The sequence below is a fragment of the Rattus norvegicus genome, chromosome 18 (assembly GCF_021556685.1).
Source record: "Rattus norvegicus strain SHRSP/BbbUtx chromosome 18, alternate assembly SHRSP_T2T, whole genome shotgun sequence".
Taxonomy (NCBI): Eukaryota; Metazoa; Chordata; class Mammalia; order Rodentia; family Muridae; genus Rattus; species Rattus norvegicus.
The window spans coordinates 73,659,498-73,685,000 of record NC_141551.1 but is presented as its reverse complement, the minus strand read 5'-3'; the positions used below and the strand labels follow the sequence as shown (position 1 = coordinate 73,685,000).

The window sequence follows — 25,503 nt, the reverse complement described above, 5'->3', positions numbered from 1 at the left end:
TAGCCTTTTGTATTTCTTCTTAGGAGAACTCTCTGTTCAGATTTAAACACCCTCTCCCTTTCTTTTGAGAGTCACAAGATTTTATTAAGCTATAAAATTTATTGTTATATACATAGGTTTTAATAGAGATTTCCTGACAATTCTAAATACATATCTATATACAATTTTATCTTTTTATATAATTGGTAGCATAAAATTCATGACATCTTCAAAATATTCTTAATGTAAAACTGTTAAAAATACAGTTATTTATATTAAGGATGATATTATGTGTATATGAGATATACATGCAAACTTTATACATATGTACAAACATACACACACATGTATGTGTGTATAATGTTTACTGAGACCTCTTTGAAGGCTCTAGTTAGCCCAGGCATGGCAAACATATAAAGCCCTTTTAATTAGAATGTTTTCTTGATATTTTGTGCTTTTAATTCTTTGTGTTGTCTAGATATTAAGCCTCTGTCAGATGTAGAGCTGGAAATTCATTTCTCCCACTCTGTGGACTTCCTCCTCACTAGCAGAAGCTTTTACAATCATGAGGCCCATTTGCTAATATTTTTCCTAAACCTACTGAAAATTGATTTTTTTCATACAACGTATCCTGATTATAGTTTCCCCTTCCCCTACTCCTCCCAGTTCCTCCCCCATTCCCCTCCTATCCGCATCCACAGGCATCTAGGAATAATAATGCAATACAGTATAGTACAGTTCAATACAGTACAAAACAACACAATACAATACAATACGGAACGAATAAAACAAATAAATTGGAATAGGGAAATGACCAAACAAGAAGAAGAACTAAAGAAAAATCACACCAAATGCAAATATAGATCCAGAGACACAGAGAAATACCATTCTTTATGCAAATTACTAAGGAACAGACTTATTCAGAAAGTCTGAACCTAGGATTAGGGTGAGGATTAGGGTTAGGGTTAGATTAGGGGTTAGGGTTGGGGTTAGGGTTAGGGTTAGGTTAGGATTAGGGTTAGGGTCAGGTGACTGACCTAATTACTGTTCTAATCTCAACTCTTATTATTGGCCTGTGTCAGTTCTTCTGTCCTCTTGATTTAATTTAATAAGGTGTACGTATAGGAGGTATCCACTCCTTCCAGATTTTCAAGACCTTCTTTTCAATGTAAGTCTGTAAAACATTCCCTAGCATCTCTCCAGATTCCATGGAAACCTGTAGCAGTGTTATGTCGGCTGCCATTTCTCTCCGTCTTCTCTCTCCCTCTCTGGGTTGAATTAGCTCAGGGTTGATCAATCTCATTGTTTCCAAGACAAACTCTTTGGTTGTATTATGGTTTTGTTCCTAGTTCCCATTTCGCCTGTTTCTGCACTGATCTTTAATACTTCTTGCCATCTTCTGTTTTGAGGTTTGACCAGTTCTTGTTGTTCAAAAGCCCTGAGCTGCATCCTTGGGCTTCTTACTCGGGAGATTTCTGACTTTTTTAATGTAAGCAGCCAAGGCCCTAGAGTTTAATTTAAGCAGCCATGGCCCTAGAGTTTAAGGCAAGACTTGACTCATTGGATCTCATACAGCTGGAGCTACAGATGGTTGTAATCCACCCAGTGTGGGTCCTGGGACTCAAATTTGGGTCCTGTAAAAGAAGACTATGTGTTCTTACCACTGAGTTCTCTCTAGCCCCCCGAGTGTAATTTTTGTGACATCTTTCTGTTGATGTATTTTATTCCACCATGATCTGATAAAATGAAAGAAATTATTTCAACTCATTTCTATTTCTTACGACTTAATTTGTGACCTAGGAATTTCCATAGCACCACAGGCTAATGAGCATTCTACAGCTGCTATACGATGAGGTGTGTTTCTTTGGAAATTAAAATAATAATATTTTTTAGAGATGATAAAGTAAAACTACTATGAAAAGTATAGTAAAAGGCAGGATGACCCAGAGGAGGTGAAAAGGGAAAGTTAAATTAAAAATGAGGGGTCTGGGTGACTTTTTTCCCCCTATGTCCTTGAAAATTAGAAACTGTTGTACATATGGGTGGGGGTAGAAGAGTCGGTTGAGCTTCAACACTCTTTTCTTCCTTGTGGTTTATACTGGTGCCGAGCCTGTATGCTACAAATGCTATCCAACATCTGCTGGGTCTGTCCTCACTTTACGAGTTTCCCTTGTTTCTGTGCCTCTGCTAGGTTTGTAGTCTGGATTATACAAGCTCTTCTTGCCTTCTGAGAGTCCCCAGTTCTTAGCCACTGGGGCAGCTAATGTTCTAGCTGGAGGATGTCTCCATGTATTCTGAAGATTGGAAGCAATTGCCACCTCAGGACCCATAGAGGCAGATCTACTGTTTTACTTTTAAAACCCACTGAGCGGTAGGCGTCTCACTAGAGAGGTGAGACTGCAGACTGCAAACGCTGCAGTGGGACATCAGAATGCGTAGACATGGCTCTGTGGCAGTAAGCCACACGGTGGACAGGTAGCACCCGCCAACCTGAGACTCAAAGCCCAAAATGATTCACAGTCAACTAAGTGTGCTCCAAGACAGTGTGATTGAAGGATCCTTTCTGTAAACACACGTCTGCCTTCAGAGAGGGCTCTTGACTATCCTGTTGGCTTGTGTCATTCTCCTCTTGCTACACAACTATCTCGCGGGGCTGGAGCTTGGACAGATTCCGGTCTGGCTTTCTGACTTATGACCATTTCTGTCTACAGACCCCTAGTTCGCTCTATTGCAAACAATGGGTTTCCTCTCAAGATGGCACCCAGCATAGGCCTCTGAGCCAGGAAATTGCCTCTCTACTGCTGGCCCTCTCCTGCCCAAGAGGTCATTATCAGCAAGAACCACCACTTAACCTCTGCTATCCTGACACTGTTTTTTATTTCTGAAGCATTTCCTCTCTTTCTCTTTGGATATATTTTATTTTCTACTCGCCCTGACACATTTCTTTCACTGGGTCACATACAAGAGGTCTCTAGTCTGCCATCTCACCTATGGGCCTCGCTTTTCATCTATTATTAAAGGGATCATCTAAATTACTCCAGAGTTCTGAGAGGAAACAGTTCACTACATTCAACTATCAAAGGTTAATGCAAAATATCATCTACCCCAACCCAGGTCAGCCATCGCCTCTGGACTCCATGGGTACAACGGGATGCTGGTGGGACTCCTGGTGGCTGTCTTCTCAGAGAAGTTAGACTACTACTGGTGGCTTCTGTTTCCTGTGACCTTCGCATCCATGGCCTGGTGACGTACCTCCCTGTTTCTGTTCACAGAGATGCTCCTTGGGTTGAGATGAGAAATGCACGCTTGTGTAGCCCAGTGTCTCCATAAACGGATGATTTTGTCTAGCAAGACACCATGAAAACCCACAAGTTCATGACTTCAGAAGCAATACAGTAGGGCTAGGTGAAGATATAGATTACCAAAGATCCTTTGAAGCAATATAGATAGATAGATAGATAGATAGATAGATAGATAGATAGATGATAGATTTGCTTTATTGGAGTTGCTAATCTTCCTTCATAAGTAATAAAAACTGGCATTTATTGAATAGTTTGTAAGCACCAGGCACAGTGCTAAGTGAGGTGTGATCATATTTATTCCAGTCTGCAGAATAAAAAACTACGGCATAGAGAAGGCATGTTCCAGGTCATACATTCAGAGTTCCTGAGGCGGACTTTCCGATTCTAGAATCTGCATTATTAAACTCCAGGCTACACAGGAATTATCCACTGTGAGGCCTAAGCCTTCTGATCTGAAAATGCACACAATAGAATCACAAGGCTTTCTTGGACCAGGAGGTTTGTACGCAAAGCACAATCTTGGAACGAGAGCTTTCGGTGGAGAGCTTCCTCAAGAGGAAAGAGAGTTAGGGACAAAGAGTGCACTTAGCCATTCACACACATGAACTTAATTCTGTTTGAATTTAAAGCAGGTCAGTAAAGTGTCCAAAATGCCCATCAGTACGCCTGCTATTTTACGAACCTGTGTCCCCCCAACATTTCACAGCGCACATCTCTACCACCGTGCTCTCAACTCCTCTCAGACATGGTGATTTATTCCTGTCCTCAGCAATAAATCAGATGTAGTGATTTATTTTTAACATCTCTAAGAAGTAAATGTCTTTCTTAGGTTTCAAAGTCTGGAGTTACTAAAACCAGTTAGTTCAATTTAGCTTAAGTACTGTTTCATTGCTCTTCCGCCATGCTTGCAAATAAATTACTACATTAGGCATCCTGGGCAATTTATTTTTCTTCTTGGGGGTTTCTATCTTCCTTGATGCATTGGGACAAAAAATAAAATGGTCATTTCTGTAAGGGGGTTTCCTTAATACTCCCCACATGTCCCCCAGGGAGGAGCACAGCTCACCCTCATTTGCATGTGTTGTTTTATAACTACGTAGATTCAAGCCCTCCACACAGCCTCTCTGCCATATGGCACTGAATGGGAGTTTAGAATTCAATAACTCCAACCCCGTTTCTCAAATTAAAAGGCAGAAAACACTGGGTCCTGGAATTCTGTACTGCCTCTATTCTGGAACATTCATTAATCCGTCCATACAGCCCTTAAAACTCAGTCCATTTAGCCTGGGGAATCACACTGCTATTTTCAAGATTCATCCAATAGACAAAGTCTGAGTGACTAAGACTACTCAGTGAGCACAGGGACTATGGATAGGTGTGGCTAAGGAGAAACTGCTGTTCTCTTGGGTTTATGGGGTTTTTTTCTTTATTAACTAGTTTATAAGAGGTAAACTTATAAACTAGTAAATAAAAGTTCTTTCAGGATGTGTTTAGTACTTTGGGAAAAGTGAGAGTGGTTCCAAACATGGATGGCCAGGGAGAAACACATGGCAGGTGGGGAATTTGAGTTTTTACTTATATGACATGAAGTCATGTGCCATCTAAGCCCCTAAGAATGATGGGGATGTGGCAGTGAGAGTAGAGTAGACGGGGTCCCTAGCCATATGTACTCTATAAATACTTTGGGTTTTGTTACATCTGTAGTAAAAATGGAACACAGTTGCAAGGTTCAGCTTAGCGCAGTGATGGGAATGGGAAACTAAATAACCACCCTGCCTACAAAGTGGAGAGGGGGTTTAGATCGAACAAGAGAGGTTGCAGAATCCTAAGATTCACTAAAAAGATCCAGGAGACAGGAGCTCTTGGACTAGGATAAGATCCATGGATGTCTCCAGAAGAAACCAAGCTTGGGGTTTAAGAGAGACAAAGGCAGCAAGACTTTCTGAGAAGCTGGGGATGAGAAAGGGAGGGGAATTCAATACACCACTGCCATTTGCCTGAGTGCATGGGCTATGTAGCAGTCTAAGAGCAAACAAAACCGCCATCCACACAGTGTGTGTGAGACTTCCACGCATGCGTGTTGAGACAGCAGCTGGACACAGAAATCTAGAATGGTGGAGTCCATTTGAAAGGCAGAAGCATATGGGTGTTTCATCTAGGGGGTCTAAAGAATATCACCCAAAGGAGAAGGCCGAAGAGAGATAGGATCCAAGTCAGAACCAAGGAATCTATCAATAATTAGATGTCTGGCAGGAAAGAGGATAATGTCGCAGCGGGGAACTTGAGACAGAGTGAGGAAAGAGTAATGTAAGAAAGTTCCATGACGTGGTAGCCCACACAGAGAGTATTTGCACGCAGTGCCAGATTCCAATTTTAATTTAAGAGGAAGGGAGTGACTGTGAACTCGCCAAGTGAGATGCCATTCAATGAACTTGACAAGAGCCATTTCTGTGCTGTAATTGAGAACACACACCTGACTGGATGGGGTTCAGGAACGATAGAGGCAGAACGGTTGGGCTAACAGATCACCGGCCCTTCCGAGCAGGAAAGGAGCGTGTGCCAAGGGAAACAGAGAAAGTATTTGAAAGTAGACACGACGAAGGGTACCATCGCCTGGAAGGACGGCATGGAAGAAAAAGAGATATACTCTACAAAGACTATTGGAAGAGAAAAACCCTTGAGAAGGATCCGAACCTAAAAGCAGGGGGAGAAGTGCGGGAGGCAGAGAGGTAGTATGAGAACAAAGCTGGCACGGTGTGGGGTTTTACGGTCTAGAAAATGAAACCTGCCTCATCCCATCACTCTTTTATGAAGTGAGTAAAACCGTGCGGTTGACCCAGACAGAAAGGGACGCAGACAGAAAGAATCAAGGAGAAAAGCAAGCATGAACCAGCTTGCCGCGTGTTAAACTCAGGCAGGCCTGTGTGCCCGTGTGAGATCCGTGGCCCCTAATGAAAGACAGGCACTGCAACCAGGTCATGGGGTTTCCCGCCTTGTCCAGCTGCCTCTGAGGGTAAGAGATGGATGGGACATCTAGAGGGGCTAGTCCCTTCCAGGGGAAACTGAAGCTGGGAGAAATGTATGTCTTAACATCGTTCATGTAGCCTCAAGCCTGGATTTGTATTCAGCTCCACTTGTGTCCAAAATCCACGCTCTTTCCCAGGGGTAGACCAGAGACCAAGGGAAGCAGAGTATGCAAACGACTGAATGTTTCGTTTCATCTGGCCAACCCTGTTCATTGCCTATACATTATAGGATCATCTGTCTAGAAAGTCAGACCCTACTAATGCTGTCACAGCCCTGGGCCACGGCTGGTACACAAAGGCAATAATGACATTGTATAAGGATCCTGTTCTGTTTGGTTTTCTCCATTGTGTGTATGTGTGGTGGGGAGAGTGGTATTTAAACTATTTCACAAGGTCTTCCATTCAAATTATTGTGTTTTTAATTTGCTTTCTCAAACTGAGAATTTCTCAATCCTGGATCAGTGAACACTGGAACCCCATGGGAAGCGAGAAGACCGGGGATGGCAGTTATTCCCACAGTCAGAGATAAAGACGGGGTCAGTCTGAGGATACTCACAGTGAGTAATGCTCTGTGTCGCCTTTCTACAGCCCAGTTATTTCTAGTGCCTTGAGCACCGTCTTCGCCAAGTGGGACCTGCCAGTCTTCACACTGCCCTTCAACATCGCCTTAACACTGTACCTGGCAGCTACGGGCCACTACAACCTTTTCTTCCCCACGACGCTTGTGAAGCCTGCGTCTTCAGCGCCCAACATCACCTGGTCAGAGATTGAGATGCCTTTGGTGAGTCACCCGATGGCAACCCGAGGGACTCTACTATGGACCCTTTAACTTAACCAGCTTGTAGGTTAACCAGGTTCTGTCCTTCGACAGAAATGGGATGAGGCTGGCCGTGCCAGTGCACACGTTTAATAGGGCACGCAGAGGAGGTATATGCAGGTGGGACTCTACAAGTTCAAGGCCAGCCTGTTCTACATAGGGATTTCCAGGGAGGGCAGCCAGGGCTACATGATGAGAACCTGTCTTGATTTAAAAGAAGGAGGCGGGGAGGGGAAAGAGGCCAAATGATGGCCTCCACACAGACTAGAAAGGCTTGAAGTCATAGCTGTACATTCAACAAATCTCTACTAGATAGCTATCACATTCTTGGAACTTTCAGATAACAATGTACCTGAAAGAAACTAATCCTAAAACCTACATTCTGCCCAAGAACAGAGACGACCCACAGTGAACAATGAGTATGAAGCTGGCGATTCAGGGTAGCTGCTGTTGAATAGAAAGATTAGATGAGATGGGCCATTTGATAAGGCAATAAGAGGTTAATCAATGCTTTAAAGTAGTATCGAATTGGGCGTTATCTAGAGAAGATGGGGTAGATTCTTCTTTGCCTACTCTCTATCAACAGTTCTCAAGCAGGGGGTAATCTTTACTCCTTGGAAATCTTAGTGGATGTCTGGAAATGTTCTGTTATTGTAAACATGGCCAGTGGTAGGATATGGCTCAGTTGGTCGAGTGCATGCCTGGAATAGGCGGAGTCCTCGATTGAATCCCCAGCATCACATACACCAAGTGTGGCGGCCCATGACTATAATCTGACACATGGAAGATATGAAAAATATGACCAGGTAATCCTCATCTACATAGTGACTTTGAGCCCAGCAGGGGATACAAGTCTAAAAACAGAGGAAGAAAGATAGAAAGGACTGAACGAAGAGATTAAAAAGAAAGAGCGGGATTAGGAATAAGGACTGGACTAAGGAGTTGGCTTAACAGGTAAAAATGTTTGCCATGTCTGATAATCAAAATTCACCTGAGTTCAACCCTCAGCATGCATTTGGAGAGGAAATAACCAATTCCCCAGGTTTTCCTCTGATCTCCACATGCGTGCTATGGCCCACAGATGCCCACCTTCATACCCACCATGCACACATGAGAGCACACACACACATATGTGCATGGAGATAGTAAACAGATCAGAGTGCTGGTGTCTAGTAAGAAGAATCCAGGGACACTGTTAAGTGTCTTAGATAGGGTCCTATTGATGTGAGCAGACACCATGACCAAGGCAACTCTTATAAAGGACAACATTTAACTGGGGCTGGCTTACAGGTTCAGAGGTTCAGTCCATTATCATCAAGGTGGGAGCACGGCTGCATCGCAGCATCCAGGCAGGCATGGTGCAGGAGGAGCTGAGTTCTACATCTTCACCCAAAGGAAGCCAGGAACAGACTCAGCATCCTAGAAGGAGCTAGGAAGAAGGTCTCCAAGCCCACCCCACAGTGACACACTTCTTCCAACAAGGCTGCACTTTCTAATAGTGCCACTTCCTGGGCTAAGCACATGCAAACCATCACAATCTCCTGCAAAGCACAGAACAACCCCCTCCCCCCCCAGCAAAGAATTATGTGATTGAGATGCCAAGAGACCCAGAACTGAGGAGTTCCACTCTGTAACCTGCTTACAAATGTGCATGTTTATTTACTCTCTTGACCTCTAGACATTAAGGATTAAGAGGTATAATATAAATCTACCATAAGATTCTAAAAGTATGAAGAATTAAAGAAACATCCCAGCCTTGTTCACAAATGTAGAAATGACTACCAACTAATATTTTCCTATGTGCAACACTTTAATGTGGCATAAATGCACACCGGTTATGGACCACACCGTCCTACACCCTTAGGATATTAACTCGTTTCACCCTGTAGGTACTACCGTCACTCCCAATCTACAAACAGGGAAACTAGGGCACAGAAACAGTTGTCCAAGGACAATGTTCAGCTAGCTCAACACCCAGGCAGCTGTTGCAAAATTCTGTGAGCTACCACCTCACACTCCAAGGCAGGATGTGGGCCTAACCTTGGGGCAGTCGTTGTATGCTGAAACTTACTACTTTTCAAAAGAGTCCACCTATCACCAGGTCCCTTAAATCATAGACATATCTACATGGTCCGTGCCAATTCATCTTCCTTCTATTTACCCCACACTTCTACCTCTGCTTCTCAGAGTGCCTAGAACTGGACTTTGTCATGGTCTTCTCAGCGTTTGAAAACAACCCAAGTCCTCCGATATAAACAGGCTTAACTGCTGGGTCCTCACTGCCAAGCCACAGCTGCTGTGCATAACTGAGCTTCAGCGTGGCTCTCTACTGGTGCTCAGTTCCACACCTCCAAGGTCTTCTAGGGACAGCCACAGTCTACCCAACCCCTCAGCCTCTCCAAAAAGATACCTCTTCCCACTTGGTTCACCAAACGCTGGGTCAAATAATGTGAGAGATTCTGAAGTCGTTGGCATTTTGGGTTTACAAACACTTGGCTGGTTGTCAAACCTTCCTTGGTGGCATCACATTGTCCGTGAATACTTTTCCAGAGAGAAATTGCCTCTTCTCGCCTTAAAGCAGAAAGCTTTCTCTCTTTAAGTTTTGCCTCGTTCTGGAGCTAAGTGCAGAATGGTCTTAGAAGCAGGGTTGAGACCTTAACCCAAGAATTTGGAAAGATCAGAACCCTGCCTTCCCAGGAAGGCTTGGCTCCAGGGACAAGACAATAGTGAAAAGGAGCAGGAAGAAAAGCTAAACTTCGTTGTCAAAGGTCAGCCATCTGATAGGCAAAAAGGACAGAGTCCCTGTCCACTGTCAGCCACGTCATGGCTCAACCTAAGAAAGAAGCCTTGGCTTACGCAAAGGCGAATGCCTCAGTGCTGTGGCAACCACTATGATGATATGGGTCACAGAAGAGGTGCCTTGAAGCCCAAGCTCGCCCTCTCACCTGCCCAGAACTCCACTACTCTTAACGACTGGCAAAGTCTCTCCCCAACACTATTTAAATCTGAGTTGAGTCGGGAAAGGATCAATTCCCTTCCACTTTTACCCTGAAAGAACAGGGTGGATGGGCTTCTTTGTGTAAACAGCCTGCAGCTACCTGAGAATGACGAAAGGGAGGCAGGTGCTCTGTAAATTTCCACTGTCCACCTGACTGCTCTTTACCTCAGGTGTCTGCAGTAGCGTGGTGGGGCGGTGTGGAGCAGTGGCAGTACCCAGTTCACAGGCTAAAGTATGGATCCATGAAGGTAGAGGAGCTTCATTCTAAACACAGGCTCTATCCAAGGACACTGTCACCAAATTCCTCTCATTCTTGACTGCTTGGGCTCTCAACCTGTGTTCCTCAGATGCCCCGCATGTCATTGGACACCTGCTGAGACTTCCGGCCCACATCTTCTGGGTCCTTAAGACTAGGCCCAGGCCCCACTGCTACAATTCCTTCCATAAGCTTGTAGCAAAGTTCATTATTAGAGGCCACCCACTGGAAAACAAGAGATTCCAACACTTGAAAGTCCTCTGCTCCCTAAGGAGATCAGACATATTCTAAAACCGAATTCTACTGATAACCACAAAGTTCTGAAAAAGACAAAGCAATTGGCTGCCGACATCTAAAGTGGGTGACCTATGAATCCAGTAGACCTCAAACTGCCACGGGTGATATCCACGCGCAGTCAGGGAAGCACACCATCGTCTTTAGATTCCCTGGGACCCTTGGAGAAGCCAGGCTAGGTTTGTTGCTGAGAGCTCCCCAGGGGTTCCAGTGTTTATGCTCACCCATAAAGAGCGCTCATCTCTCAAAGTCACATGATCTGCTAATACAGAAAAGATCTACAGAATTTTTCTAAATTGTGCATTGTTCTCTTTTTATTTTTAGATAGATTTTTTTTCCCTCACATAATGTATCCTGCTTCCCTCTCTCTGCTCCTCCCAGTTCCTTCCCGCAACCCCTCCCATCCAGATCCACTCCCTTTCTGCCTCTCATTAGAAAGCAAACAGCCTTCTAGGGGATAATAATAAATACAGTATCACATAAAAGGAAAAGTAACATGTCAGAATGGAATAGGACAAAGGGAAGGAAAAGAGCCCAAGAGAAGGCACAAGCATCAGAGACCCACTCAGGAATTCCATAAAACACTAAAATGGAAGCCATAGTCTACACAGAGGACCTAGTCCAGATCCAGGCAAGCCTCCGTGCATGCAGCCTCAGTCTCTGTGAGCTCATATGGGCTTTGATCAGCAGAGGGACTTGTTTTCTTCCCTCCATCCCTTTGAGCCCTTATACCTTCCACCTCCTCTTCTGTAGGGTTCCCGGAGCTGTGAGGGGAGGGATTTGACATCCCACTTAGGGCTTAGATTCCCAAGGCCTCTCACTCTCTGCGTATTGTCTGGGTCTCTCTTTGTTCCCATTTGCTGCTGGAGGATGCTTCTCCGATGACAGCTGAGAAAGACACACTGATCTAAGAGGATAGCATAATGTCATTTTGGAGTCATTTGATTGCTACATCTTTTTTTTTTTTAGAACAGTAGTATTTGATTTTATCCAAAGTCTCTGGGCCATCAAGTGTCAGGCTCTTGGTCACCCGATCAGTGTTGGGTATGGATTCCATGTCATGGCGTGGGCCTCGAGTCACACCAGATATTGGTTGGTTACTCTCACAAGAGTGTGACACTATTCCGCTAGCATATCTTATAGTCAGGACACCATTTTAGATCAAATGGTTTATGGATGGGTTGGTGTCTATGTTTCTCTTTTGGTACGGTGCAGAGTACCTCCCTGTAACAAAGGCACTAGAATGTAAGGACGAAGGCTCTATGTAGGCACCAGCTCAGCCCGCACATAATGCAGTGGGTTGTGTGGGCGCTGTCTTCAGCAATGGGGCTTTGCTGTCAGCTTGTGGAGGGCAACCAGTGGTCTTGGCAGCAGCCTGGGTTGTTTGGGGATTCCCATAGAACCCCTTTGATCAATGGTTCAATTTGATGTAACCTAATCCTGATACCAGATTGTCATTTGGTGACAAGAAATGGCCAATTGGGGCTCTATCTCCCCCATTATTTCACGATTTCATTTAGACCACCTTCATATATGTATATATTTTAGAAAGCTTCTACCACACTAGGTGTCCATACTACCCATGTAATGGCCCTTCATTTTAGCTGTCTCTCCCATTATTCTCTCCCTCTGCCTTCCCCTCCCAACTTGATCCTCCAATTCCATCACCCCCTCATCTGTCCATAGCTACCCTTTCCAGTGGAGATCTTTCTGTAATCCTAGCCCCATACTCTATCCCTAACCTCTGAGCTTCTATGGACTGTAGCTTGGTTATCGACTTAACAGCTCATATCCACATGAAAGTGAATACATTCCATATTTGTCTTTCTAGGTCTGGGTGACCTCACTCAGGATTATTCTTTCTAGTTCTACCCATTTACCTATGACTCTCATTAGTCTAGTTTTTAATGGCTGAGTAATACTCCATTGTGTAAATTGCCACATTTTCTTTATCCATTCTTCTGTTGAGGGGCATCTAGATTGTTCCCAATTTCTGGCTATTATGAATAGAACATTAATGAACATGGCTGAGCAAGTGTCTCTGTGGTAGGATGAAACATCCTTTAGGTATATGCCCAAGAATAATATAGCTGAATCTTGAGGTAGATTGACTCTCAGTTTCCCACAGAACCACCACACTGACTCCATCATCGCTCTACAAGTTTGTGTTTTTGCCAGCAGCTGACGAGTGTTCCCCTCACTCCACATCCTCACCAGCGTGAGCTGTCACGAGAACTGCAAAATTAGTTTGTTTATATTTACTTGGTTTATATGTGTGAGTGTTTTGCCTGCATGTTTGTATATGCACCAAGTGCATGTCTAGTGCCAGTAGGATTCAGAAGACAGTATTTGGTTCCCAAGGACTAGGACTTATGAATGGATGTGAGCTATACTCTGGATGTTACAAACAAAACCCAGGTCCTCTGCAAGAGCAACAAATGCTCTTAGATGTTGAGCCATCTCTCCGGTGCCCTAGGATTATAGAATTTTTTTCAACGTATTTGTATTGATATTTGAGAATTTCCCATCATGCACCCCGATGTGAAAACTTCCCAGTTTTCGCAGGTCTGTGCCCTGCTTGTGACCTCACAACCCCCCAAAGAATTAGAGGAGGAGGAGGAGACGGAGGAGGAGGGAGAGGAGGAGGAGGAGGAGGAAGGAGAAGAAGAAGAAGAGGAGGAGGAGGAGGAGGAGGAGGAGGAGGAAGAGGAAGAAACACAAGTCTAAGTCTAATTTCTATTGCCTGATTTGGATTATAACATTTTAAAAGTGCAAGGTCATTAGCTCCCTCAATGAGGACAAGTCAACAGTGTCTTGATGCAAAGACAGGAAGGGTAACAAACACTTTTAGACCAGGAGTCACTTTCAGAGGCCCTACACCAACCATCATTTATCAAATCATCCACGAGAACAGCCTAAAATGTTTACAACATTCCTAGAACATTCCTAGGGTTTGGAGAAGTCTTTAGGAAATACCTTGGTGGCCTTATACCCCAGTCAGAGTCTAGAAAGGAGGTACATTCTGGCCCTCTCAAAGTTTCTCCTCTCAAAGTAAAATCCATGTGTTCCCCAGAAGTGCTCATGCCCAGTGCCGTGTTAGGGACTGCACCTGACGGCATGATAGATGATGGATGCCTGGTAGGTGGTGGAGTGAGGAACTATTTGTTCCAGCCTGAGTCTCCCCCTCTTCTCTCTCACGCTGGAGAGCACAGCCATCCTCTGGTTCCCCTTCATTACCCACTGGCCTGGTGTTGGCCCTGCTGCCTGGAGTTCGTATTATCTGCCCAGTGACCTGCGTTCTGTTGTCTTTGCAGCTGTTACAAACCATCCCCGTTGGGGTGGGCCAGGTCTACGGCTGTGACAACCCCTGGACAGGCGGCGTGATCCTGGTGGCTCTGTTTATCTCCTCTCCCCTCATCTGTTTGCACGCAGCCATAGGATCCATTGTGGGGCTGCTGGCAGGTGAGAGAGAATCCCAGCTCCATGGGGGGGGGGGGATCTTTAGGGTCATTTTCCTCATCCCATTCTCCTCAGCACACAGGAACCATTCCAGACTTGTCTTCACCAGAGCTTCAAACATTGTCAGGGGGAGAAAAATCTATTTTCCCCTTCCTTGAGCCTCCTCCAAGGAGAGCAGATTGAAGTAACAGAGCATGTGGGGAAACGCCAGGGCCCTTACTGTGGAGCCCAGCAGTGGAGGGAGTTGGAGGGCTGGAGCAGTGATGGCCCAAGATGGGTGCGTGTGGTCCAGCACTTGGGAGTGTTAAAAGCAAGATAAAACGAAAGGTTTCCTAAAATTGGATTGGCATTTCTCAAGTGTAATTTCATATTCCTACACATATGTATGTGTATGTACACACATTTATATATGGGTATGCTCTTTCTCACAATAGAGTCGGAGAACAGGGTAGGAGACCCTGGGAGCACAAGACTATCTTTTTTGAATTAATCTAATGTTTAGAAACAGAACTCCTCCCCCCCCCCAAAAAAAATTGTAACTGGGAATAATTTCTAATTCATCAAAACCTCTTAACAACAATACAATTCAGCCATATTGGCCTACTGTCTACACCCACCCCTGAGGCTCTGACACGCCGTCCTCCGTATCCATCATGTGCGTCTGCACCTGTTCTTCCTCCAGCCTCTGAAACAGAATTGAAATGATTGACAGTGCAGTTGCTTGGGGTGAAGGAGGTACTGACCTCCCTTCCTAGGCTATTCCTTAACCCAGACATCATCACACACACATGCACACATATGCATCCCACTGTGTGAGTCCAGGACTCTCTCACCATTAGGTTTCCCATGATCACGTGATGGTGACAGGGGCCCCTCTGATAACCAGAGCTGGAGGGATATGGTGAATGAGGGGACAGAGGCCACCTTGAGGCCTGGCAGCAACCAGGGGAAGGCCTGTGGTCCTCTGTGGTCCAAAATTACCCAGAAGAGGTCTCTCCACCGCACCTTCTCTCGTAGCACTGACGGTGGCCACTCCCTTCGAGACGATCTACACGGGCCTTTGGAGCTACAACTGTGTCCTCTCCTGTGTCGCCATTGGAGGCATGTTCTACGTACTCACCTGGCAGACACACCTGTTGGCACTTGTCTGTGGTAGGTTTCTAAGAAAGTGACAACCAAGCCCCTCTGGCTGGCCTTTTATTAGGTCTATTTCTGTGCTAATTCGCTCTCAAAATCGGTGGGGACAAGACGAGGACACACACACACACACACTCAAAGTGAGGACCATCGACGCTATGAGAAACCATGATGAGTGTGTGAGAGGATAGAAGGATGTGTAACCTTTAACCTCTGCCCTCAGCGAGTGCACAGTGCGGGTGGGAGGATACCTGAAAAGTAAGGAGTCACTCAGGTAAAGGCTGGCATAGAACATTAAGGCTGTCGGAAAGCCAGCTCTGCGTCCGAGCTCCTGTTTTGCTAGGACAGTGGCTGAAGAAGACAGGCTCTGGGAAGCTGACTCTCCTGGTCTTGTTCCTCCACAGCCCTGTTCTGTGCGTACACGGGAGCGGCCCTCTCCAATATGATGGCAGTGGTAAGTCCAGACTGTCTGAACACCAAGCTAAGGTCTTCCCCCGCCCCCAGCAGAGCTTCCAGGCCCTTGGGGTCCTATAGAAGCAGACTGAGGAAGGGTGTAAGGGTAATACACTCCTGTCCTTTACCCACTGTGAGTGTTGAGATTTACCCATGAATTATCCAAAGAATGTTGAGTGTGGAGCTCTAGGGTGTATGGGTATGTGTGTGTGCTGAAAAGACAACCGTAGAGAACATGGATAGACAGATGGCCCTCTAGGTCTGGGAGTAAGACCTATTCCAGCCCAGCATTAAAAGATCTGAGTGTACCCAAAGAGAGCAACACCTCAATTCCTTGGACACTCTGAATCTAGGCAGAAGGCAGGGCTCTTCATTCTCAGTCTCTATCCTATCCTTCTCCCCAGGTTTCTGGCCCAAGGCAGGAGCCTAGCAACATCCTTCCATTTCTGGTTTCAATTTGCAGGTTGGTGTGCCACCGGGCACCTGGGCCTTCTGTCTCTCCACCCTCACCTTCCTTCTCCTCACAAGCAACAACCCTGGCATCCACAAGCTCCCACTCAGCAAAGTCACCTACCCAGAGGCCAACCGCATCTACTTCCTGACAGCGAAACGCAGTGACGAGCAGAAGCCCCCCAATGGTGACTAGTTCAGCGCCAAGCCAAAATGTTCTGCTTTGTCTGCATCCCTATGGTCTCAACTCTGGGCCAAGCGACCCGGCCAGCACTCACTTTCCTCGCCTCTCCTTGCACCTGTTTCAAATCAAACCCACCTATTCCTCCCTAATCCCGAGGCTGATTCGTTCCCTCTGCCCAGATCTTTATAACAACCCCTTGTAGCATTAAAGGAAGCTGGTACGACATTGCTGGAGTTGGAAGTGAAGAGTCTGATTTACATGTCACTGGTGTAAAACAAGACCATTCCTTAGTCTTTTGAGAAAAGGGTTGAGATGACGGTGACAGTGACACACCGAGATAACAGATGCTGTAACACTGACCAGGCTGGAAGGCTCCTAGGCAGACATGGAGTAGAGACATGTAAGGACATGTGGTAAGAAGGAAACGCACCCTGGTTTAGAGCTCGGACATGGTGGGCACAAGGATTTTTCCACAGGAGAGGGCTTTGGCAGTGACAGAAAACTGAAGTGTGGGAATCTGGAGCCCTGGGGATATTAATAAAGAATCTAGAACCTTCAGGCTTTTCCTTCTAGTAGCAGCTAAAGGGCTTTTCCCAGCACTGGGTATAAAAGCCCATCTCTTCATTATGTAAAAACAAGTGCCTAAGAGCTAATCATAACCTGCTCCATCTCTCCCAGTCCGAGACACTAAAGCCTCTATGGCCCTCCCCCGCCCCTCCCCAACACGCACTTCTAAACTCTGGGCGCTTCCTAGCCCAGGTGTTTGGATCTGTTTATTATTGTTACTAACATGCCTCTTCCTTTTGCAAGAATCCATACTCATCCTTGCCCTCACGCCTGTCCGTCTCTGATTCACCGTTAGCACCGAGCACTGACTTCTGCTCATCCTCTGCTCCTCTTTTCGTCATCCTGTCTCTCGAGCTCCGTGCTCATCCATGTGTGACTTCTTTAAAGCACCTCCTTAAGGATCTGCTCCAAGTGAAGCCTGGAAAAATGCCGGTGATGTTTCCCAACTCTTCGCATGGCTACAAAGTCTTGTCCCCAGCCAGTGAATGGCATCCTATCTGGTCAGGGGGTGCCCGGGCCGCCATAAATGCTGTCTCTTCCTTCCCTGTCTCTGTTTCAAATGAGAAACATGATTCTTTTTTTCTTTTATAAACAACCTTCCCTTCTAGACGCTCACTTTGTTTCTAAAGTTGAGCTGTGTGCCCGTTCTCATCGATCTGCCTTTCAACACATACATCGAAGCCTTTGCTCCACTCAGACTTTGCTCTGACGTTGGAGTGACCTGCACTTCTCCCCCCCTTTTCTTCCTCTGACCCTGGAGCCTCTCTGCACCCACCTCAGGCCTTTGTGATCTCTGCTCCAAGGGGCTTGAATTCCCTTGAAGTATTTTATTCATTCTCTCATGCAACTCAGAAGATGCATTAAATTTGGGGGTTCAGAAATCATATTTTGGGTTCTATACAATCTTTGGGGTAGGGCTGCACATAATCCCCCCTGTCTGTTTCCTCTTGCCTTTGAAAGCTATGTGACCCCAACTTCATCCATTCCCATACCTGCCAGTGCACAGAGCCGAAGAATTCTGCCTCAAACGCTGACCATCTTTGTTCGCTCACCCAGAAGATTCCTTTCTGTGGAACTATTAATATGTTACTCAACCGTGGGCTTGACAATAAACCAGGAAAGAATCAGACCTGATCCTGCCTTCAAGGAATTTATTTTATGGTGATTTGCCTGGCCAGCTGAAAACTCTCACCTCAGACGAGGATGCCAGCCAGACAGCCTGAGTGCAGTTCAGCTCACAGCATCAGTTTTCAGATTGAGGCAGTTACCTGGTTGGGTTGGTCTTCCGTTCAGGAATTGTCTCAGGTACGGTTTTAAGGACTCCAGGGAATTTTCTCTTCCTGTCCCCATAGCTTCTGGTAACTGCTACCCAAGCGTTCCCAGCCATCCCTTCGATTTAAGGTTTGGAACCTATTGAAATATAAACAGCCCTAGGCTGGTAATGAAGTCAGCATGGTCAGTCACTCGCATCGGGCAGTAGGTGTCATTTGTGAGAAGAGGTTCGATTCTAAGAGGAGGGGAGTACCGAGAAGCACAAGCAGCCTATTCTGAGCCAATCTGTGATGCGGTAAACGGACTGAAGGAAGGATCCTTACCCTGCTAGAAATGATGATGGTATCCGTGTAGGAAAACAGATGGAGCCTTGGCTATCTGCAGTGGATGGCTCCGAGGCTCGGCACAAACATGGCAGCTGGATGAGCCAGCAAAGAGAGTCTATTTGTAACAGTTGTCCAAGCAATGGTAGCTATGTAGACTCAGTTTCCCACGCAGGCAATGCTAAAGCAACTAGAGACCTGGGGGGGGGGGGGAAGGGGCACTTTGTTTACTGAGCAGAGGGCTAGACCAGGTCCCTCTCTAAACTCAAAGTATCCGTGATTCTGTGACCCTGAGTCTGCACTGAGGAAACGTCACTAATGTGGTGGACACAGAACATCAGAACACAGAGACAAAAGTTGCTAAAAATATACCACTATTGCTTTGCAGATTTTTATGGAGTTTGACCAGTCAGCTATCTGGTCAGTTTACCAAGATTCTTGCGCTGGTGACTTGAGAGTGTCACTCAGCTGGTCTCCCCCTTAGCCTGCCCCTCCCCATACTTCTTCCCCCTGAACATTCTTCCTCCCTTCTGCTCTCTAAGATCCAACCACCTTTTGGCCTTCTCAGACTGCATTTGTGACTATATGTGCCCAGTATCCCACTTTATGCCAGTGTACGCACTGTACGATAGTGAGCCTTTGTTCCCTCAGAACCAAAGCTGTGAGGGACTTGACACATTCTCATCTAAAACCAAGTGGGAGTGGCAGTTTCTCAGGGACCAGGAATTCGTCCCAACAAACTACTTACACTATTATTTGAAAACTCCTTTAAAAGAATCCACATTTTATATTGGGAAATGCAGGCATCTTGTGGGGGTTTTTTTGTTTGTTTGTTTGTTTGTTTGTTTTGTTTTGTTTGTTTGTTTCTGCCTCTAGCCATTCCAAGAAGAAAGAGTCTATAGGGACCCATTCTGCCTGGAGTGGAACTGGAAATTCTGGGACCTTAAAAAAATGAGGTGGAAGGGAGGGCAGCAAGTCCCCTTGAAGCAACCTTTTATGAGTGAAAACGCCAAGCCTCCCGCCTGTTCTTACAGTCAGAAGGGGAAGGGAGCTGCGGGAACAAAAGGAAACCAAGGAGACAGACACACTTTGGAGCACGAGTAGCTTGAACTTAAATTTACTCAACAAATAAAATGACCCTTTCCCCTAAAGGACCTGACTACTGTGTAGGCCCTGGCATTAATTTCACCATCTTTCTCCTTCTTCAAATATGACAGCGCGGAGTTGAGGGAAGCCAGAGTGTTCCGAAATGACTTCCGATTAAGTCCTCAGGTCCTAGAGAGACAGAAGGCCTACAGGTGCCCTTGGTAGTGTGCTCCAGCATTTGCTGGGACCTGATAGGTGAAAGATTCTACCACATCCTGCTTTCTAAGGCATCTGGCTGCCTCGCCCTAAACACATCATGTGTAGAACATGTGTGACCGTGAGATGCCACATTACCCCATGATCCTGGTTAGCTCATGGACCCAGTGAGACATTCCTGGATGACTTCTTCATGGTGACTTCGTGGAGGACTCCTCTCTTTCTAGTTCGGTGGCATATTATGGTTCATAAGCAGCAACTCCATGCTAATATGTCTGAGTGAGCCAGGATGGATGCTGGGAAAGCAAGACTGAGTTCACTCTGAGAAGTCCAAGAGTCCTAGAGGGAGAGTGCCGAGGGCATCTGAGACCGAGCTGAGAGACTAGACAGCCAGAGGAAATGAAAGCGGGAGGCTTGGTTGTGAAGAACAGTCTGTCATAGACCCTGAAAGGGCCTAAGCATGGAATTAGTCTGCTCTGAACCATCTCCCAACCTGCCCCTGGAATGTGGGGCACCTGAATGCCTCCCACCCCTCTTGTTTGCTTTTCTTCCTCTTGATCAAGGCCCTTCTTCGGGAGTCCCAAACACCTGGTGTAGGAAGAGAACCTTTGACGTCAGCAGGAGAGTTTGTCTACTCAGCTGGAGCTAATGTCCTTGGTGTGAGGTATCATTCTGATCCTGGGGAGGATGCCACCTTCCACCCCTAAGTGTATGATGGGAGCAGGATGTGAGGGTGAGGTTGATGACCCATTATGCTCTTGAAGTCAAGCAAAGCATGTTTTGTTATTCCCCCTCCCCCACAAGTCAACCCACCAGACCCATGGCTTCATGGGACTTTGTAGAGCCAGCCTCCCTAATATATAGACCTCAGGGTGTATTTTGGCCACAACGGTTAGGTCATGCCCTTCTTAATTTGAGAGGGCCTTGGTGAGTTACCAGGAGACCCTGGTCAACAAGAGTTGGGGGGAGAAGGTATGAAATTTTCCACAGAAAGCCCACATTTAGTATTAGGCTGTGCAAAACTTTCCGTTGAGGTACTGATGGTAAGCACTAGTCCCCAGCCTATGCACTGCCTGTTGGGGAATTAAGTGAGTATATTGAGGTTGGAAGGCAAATTAGGCCCCCAAGGAGACAACGCCTAGGTAACTGTTCATAGACCAATACTGGAGCTAGAATTCTTATGAGACGTGAATAACTCCTGTGAGACAACAAGGAAGCAGCTAGACAGTTGCCAGAGCTGCCCTGTCAGGGAAGTTACCTGATTCAGCTGGTGGGGAGACCATGGAAGCTAGACTACATCTTCCCTGAGGCGCGTAGGGAATTATCTTTAGTCAAGAAGGCCAGAGTGCAGGAGAGCCGCCGAGAGATGTTTGTCCTTCTTCTTCCTCCATTGGCAGACCCATGGTAGGCATGGGTTCAGGGGTGATACTTAGTGGGTTCATAGAAAGTTGTCAAAAGGAAAGGCTGGAAGATGCAGGACAGTGAGGGGGATCGGGCATAGGAGACTTCACAGCGCCTGACGCTGAGGACCAGCTTGGCGAGAGGCTTCTTCTCAAGTCTGATGACCTAGACTTCTCCAGTCCCATCTAGGACTCCAAAGAAGCCCAGGTAAGAGACACTGGGGGCAGAAGTGAAGCAGGTAGATGGCGACCTACAGGACGATGTGGCTTTCCAATAGGAAATTCTTCTTTCTTCCATTGAACTTTATCTGGGGAAGGCATTCATAGGATGGGGAGAACTATTAAGAATACCAGCCAAAGCAATGAATATCCTAGTAAGAGCACCAGTGGACGGGGAAGCCCTGGGTCCTGCTAAGACTGAACCCCCAGTGAACTAGACTGTTGGGGGGGAGGGCGGCAATGGGGGGAGGGTGGGGAGGGGAACAACCATAAAGAAGGGGAGGGGGGAGGGGAATGTTTGCCCGGAAACCAGGAAAGGGAATGACACTCGAAATGTATATAAGAAATACTCAAATTAATAAAAAAAAGGGGGGCTGGGGATTTAGCTCAGTGGTAGAGCGCTTGCCTAGGAAGCGCAAGGCCCTGGGTTCGGTCCCCAGCTCCAAAAAAAAAGAACCAAAAAAAACAAAAAAAAAGAATACCAGCCAAAAAAAAAGAAGAAAAAGAAAAAAATCTAGATCTTGGGAGCTGAAAGCTGGAAAAGCTCTTAAATATTTATAGTTCAAACCTCTTGTTTTATAGATGAGGAAATGTCAGCTGGTCCTGAGACTTTCCCCAGTGATACAAACATGAGCAGGGGCTGAAGTTTAGCTGTGCAAATTGGCCACCTGAGCTGGCCTGCCTTGCTCACCTTGTGATAGAACCAGGGTAACATATCAGCCCCAGATCCCCTTTCCCAACTCTCCTGACCACTGTGTGAGCCTTGTGTGGTTCTTTGTCCTTCCCACACATCTTCAAGCCTTAGAGCTCTGGTATCCAAGAGTCTTCAGGGTAGCACTGTGTTGAAATGAACCTCTTGGACCAAACTTCTGTCTAATGAGATAGAGTCAAATACCCTTTTCCATGCGGTTTCTACCTGCCCCAGGCTTGACTTATCTCTGTGTCCTGTTCCCTTCTGTAGACATGCCAATAGAACCGAATCATCCTACTCCAGATGTGTCTACACCTCCCAGCTCCTCATCAATCTATTTCCTTGGTGCCCCCCATATACTAATTTCAATAGCACATACTTATTCCATATAGCTGCCGAAAGGGGTCTTTCTGGATGACAGAGACCAGAAGGGGCATTCATTATTCCAGGATATAGAAGTTATCTCATTAGACAATGGACAGCCTTACAAACTATGTGATCTGCCCCAAGACCAAAGCATTGGGTTAAATGTATTTATCATACAAGAACTGAGGCGTGTGTGTGTGTGTGTGTGTGTGTGTGTGTGTGTGTGTGTGTGTGTGTGTGTGTGCGCGCGCGCGCGCGCGCGCGCGCAGATGCACATGTATGCATGATGTGGAGAACTAAATTGTCATTGGGTGGTAACCATTCTATATTTATTGAGGCAGGGTCCCTCACTAAACCCAGGCATCATCAGTTATAGCCAGTCTGCTAGCCAGCTTGCCCCAGTCCCTTCTCTGCCTCTGAGGTGCTGGAAGTGCAGGGCTCCCACACTTGCCTGGGTCTAGGAATCCAAATTTTAATCTTCCTACTTGTGCCATAAGTGCTTTATCCACTGGGCCAGCTACCCAGAACCAACATAAAAGTTTTACTACAAAGTTTTAAAACACAGTGGGTAAATTCTCAGCGAAAGAGAATTGCCTCCCTGAGAGAGAATGGAGCACTTTAATATCAGGTAAGAAAAGTGACTAGGATGTACCCTATGGGCTATTTGTGTTGAATCATATTTGAGTAGACAGGAAGTGGGTAACTCTGTCATGGTAGATAGTAAATTTTATAACTCCATTTGTCCTTCTGGGGATTGTTCATTTGAGGTGAGGTACCAGAGGTCATAGAGAATTAAGCTATCATTGTTTTTATGAACTTACTGTGTCAAGCTTGAAGCAGTTGGAATCTGGTTGTGAGAGTAAAGAAGTTTTAGTTGTAGTTGGGGCACCCTTATTTGTTGTTGTTGTTGTTTCAAGATTTACCCTGGCAATCAACAAGGTCAAATTATTGACAAAGGGCAAAGATCTCTTCCTTCTGCAACTATTTAGGAGCTGAGAAAGGGCAGCTGGGAGCCTTGATTGTCATTGCTGTTCTGCCACAGAATTGTAGGAGCATAAGACATAAAGGTTTAAGTCTTATGAAAGGGATGCTATCACAGAAAGTTGAAGGTTAGGCTGGGACATCACTTGGAGACAAAGATCTTTATCCCAGAGACAAAGATTTTAATGGCCTCTAATCTGGACGATGCCAATTCTACCAGAATGTGAAGTAAGGAGGGGTCCATGATACAGAGTAGATTTAAGACAATAGGAAGAGGCTATGGACAGTAATAAAAGAACAAGGAAGCCTGTGGTACTTAGAGGTGGCTAGGGTGATTTGAGGAAGAAGATGGGAAGTTTAATAGTGTTTATGACCATGATAAGGAGCCCTATGCCCAGTATAGGGCCCAGTGATGTTGAGGTAATGGGAGTTATAATTCAAGTCATGAGCTAGGTCAGTTAATACATTGGATTCTAGAGGTATCTGAAGGTGGGTCTCACCTGGAGCTAGGTGGGAAGAGAGCCATCTCCAGGTGGCTCTTGGGGACAGGTTGCTTGAATTTGGAGTGGTAGAACGATCTTAACTCAGGGTGGATAAATCAACAGCCACAGGCCTTGTTACTTGGTTACAGTTGAAGACATTGGGAGGACAGGATAGGGTCAGGTTCAGACAGATACAAATGGCCTTTTCATCCTGCAGGAGGGTTAGAAGATGGACCCAGTCTCCCAAGTTAATGTGACAAGGTGATTCTGAAAATATGCTTGAGGCAATACTTGTCCGGGTCTTGGAGACAGCCTTGATTGTCTGTCTTTGGTGATATTAACACGATGATGGAGGTCATGACCCTCTGGCTCTATTATGAGGGCTGTTGAGAGGAAGAATTTGCCATAAATGTTAGAGTAGCCCTTTGACCTTCCCAGAAGAAGGAAGATAATAGGCTGCATAAATAACACTTAATTTTGAGAGCCTCACTCTTTCCCGGAGTGATATTGGAAATGGCAGTCAGGCCAGACTGCAGAGACCAAGTGAACCCAGAGTGAACCCACAATACCTGGCCGCCTCTGGAGCCCCTTCTTTTTTTTTTTTTTTTTTTATTAACTTGAGTATTTCTTATATACATTTCGAGTGTTATTCCCTTTCCCGGTTTCCGGGCAAACATCCCCCTCCCCCCTCCCCTTCCTTATGGGTGTTCCCCTCCCAACCCTCCCCCCATTGCCGCCCTCCCCCCCATAGACTAGTTCACTGGGGGTTCAGTCTTAGCAGGACCCAGGGCTTCCCCTTCCACTGGTGCTCTTACTAGGATATTCATTGCTACCTATGAGGTCAGAGTCCAGGGTCAGTCCATGTATAGTCTTTAGGTAGTGGCTTAGTCCCTGGAAGCTCTGGTTGCTTGGCATTGTTGTACTTTTGGGGTCTCGAGCCCCTTCAAGCTCTTCCAGTTCTTTCTCTGATTCCTTCAATAGGGGACCTATTCTCAGTTCAGTGGTTTGCTGCTGGCATTCGCCTCTGTATTTGCTGTATTCTGGCTGTGTCTCTCAGGAGCGATCTACATCCGGCTCCTGTCAGTCTGCACTTCTTTGCTTCATCCATCTTGTCTAATTGGGTGGCTGTATATGTATGGGCCACATGTGGGGCAGGCTCTGAATGGGTGTTCCTTCAGTCTCTGTTTTAATCTTTGCCTCTCCCTTCCCTGCCAAGGGTATTCTTTTTCCTCATTTAAAGAAGGAGTGAAGCATTCACATTTTGATCATCCGTCTTGAGTTTCGTTTGTTCTAGGGATCTAGGGTAATTCAAGCATTTGGGCTAATAGCCACTTATCAATGAGTGCATACCATGTATGTCTTTCTGTGATTGGGTTAGCTCACTCAGGATGATATTTTCCAGTTCCAACCATTTGCCTACGAATTTCATAAACTCGTTGTTTTTGATAGCTGAGTAATATTCCATTGTGTAGATGTACCACATTTTCTGTATCCATTCCTCTGTTGAAGGGCATCTGGGTTCTTTCCATTTTCTGGCTATTATAA

The 25,503-nt window shown here is 46.0% G+C and overlaps 1 protein-coding gene across 3 annotated transcripts in view; it reads left to right on the top strand.

Moving 5' to 3' along the window:
* Positions 1-25,503, top strand: part of Slc14a2 (solute carrier family 14 member 2) — a 426,972-nt gene that overhangs the window by 372,246 nt on the left and 29,223 nt on the right. Inside the window, exons 7-12 of one of the 3 annotated variants that reach the window (NM_019347.4) lie at positions 3,094-3,222; positions 6,896-7,088; positions 13,987-14,134; positions 15,149-15,283; positions 15,673-15,722; positions 16,185-16,359. In NM_019347.4, the coding sequence (NP_062220.2) occupies positions 3,094-3,222; positions 6,896-7,088; positions 13,987-14,134; positions 15,149-15,283; positions 15,673-15,722; positions 16,185-16,359 (830 nt within the window). Of the gene's footprint in view, positions 1-3,093; positions 3,223-6,895; positions 7,089-13,986; positions 14,135-15,148; positions 15,284-15,672; positions 15,723-16,184; positions 16,582-20,720; positions 21,428-25,503 lie in introns of those variants that run through there. The other 2 variants (NM_177962.6, NM_001110270.2) reach the window with 2 other exon arrangements.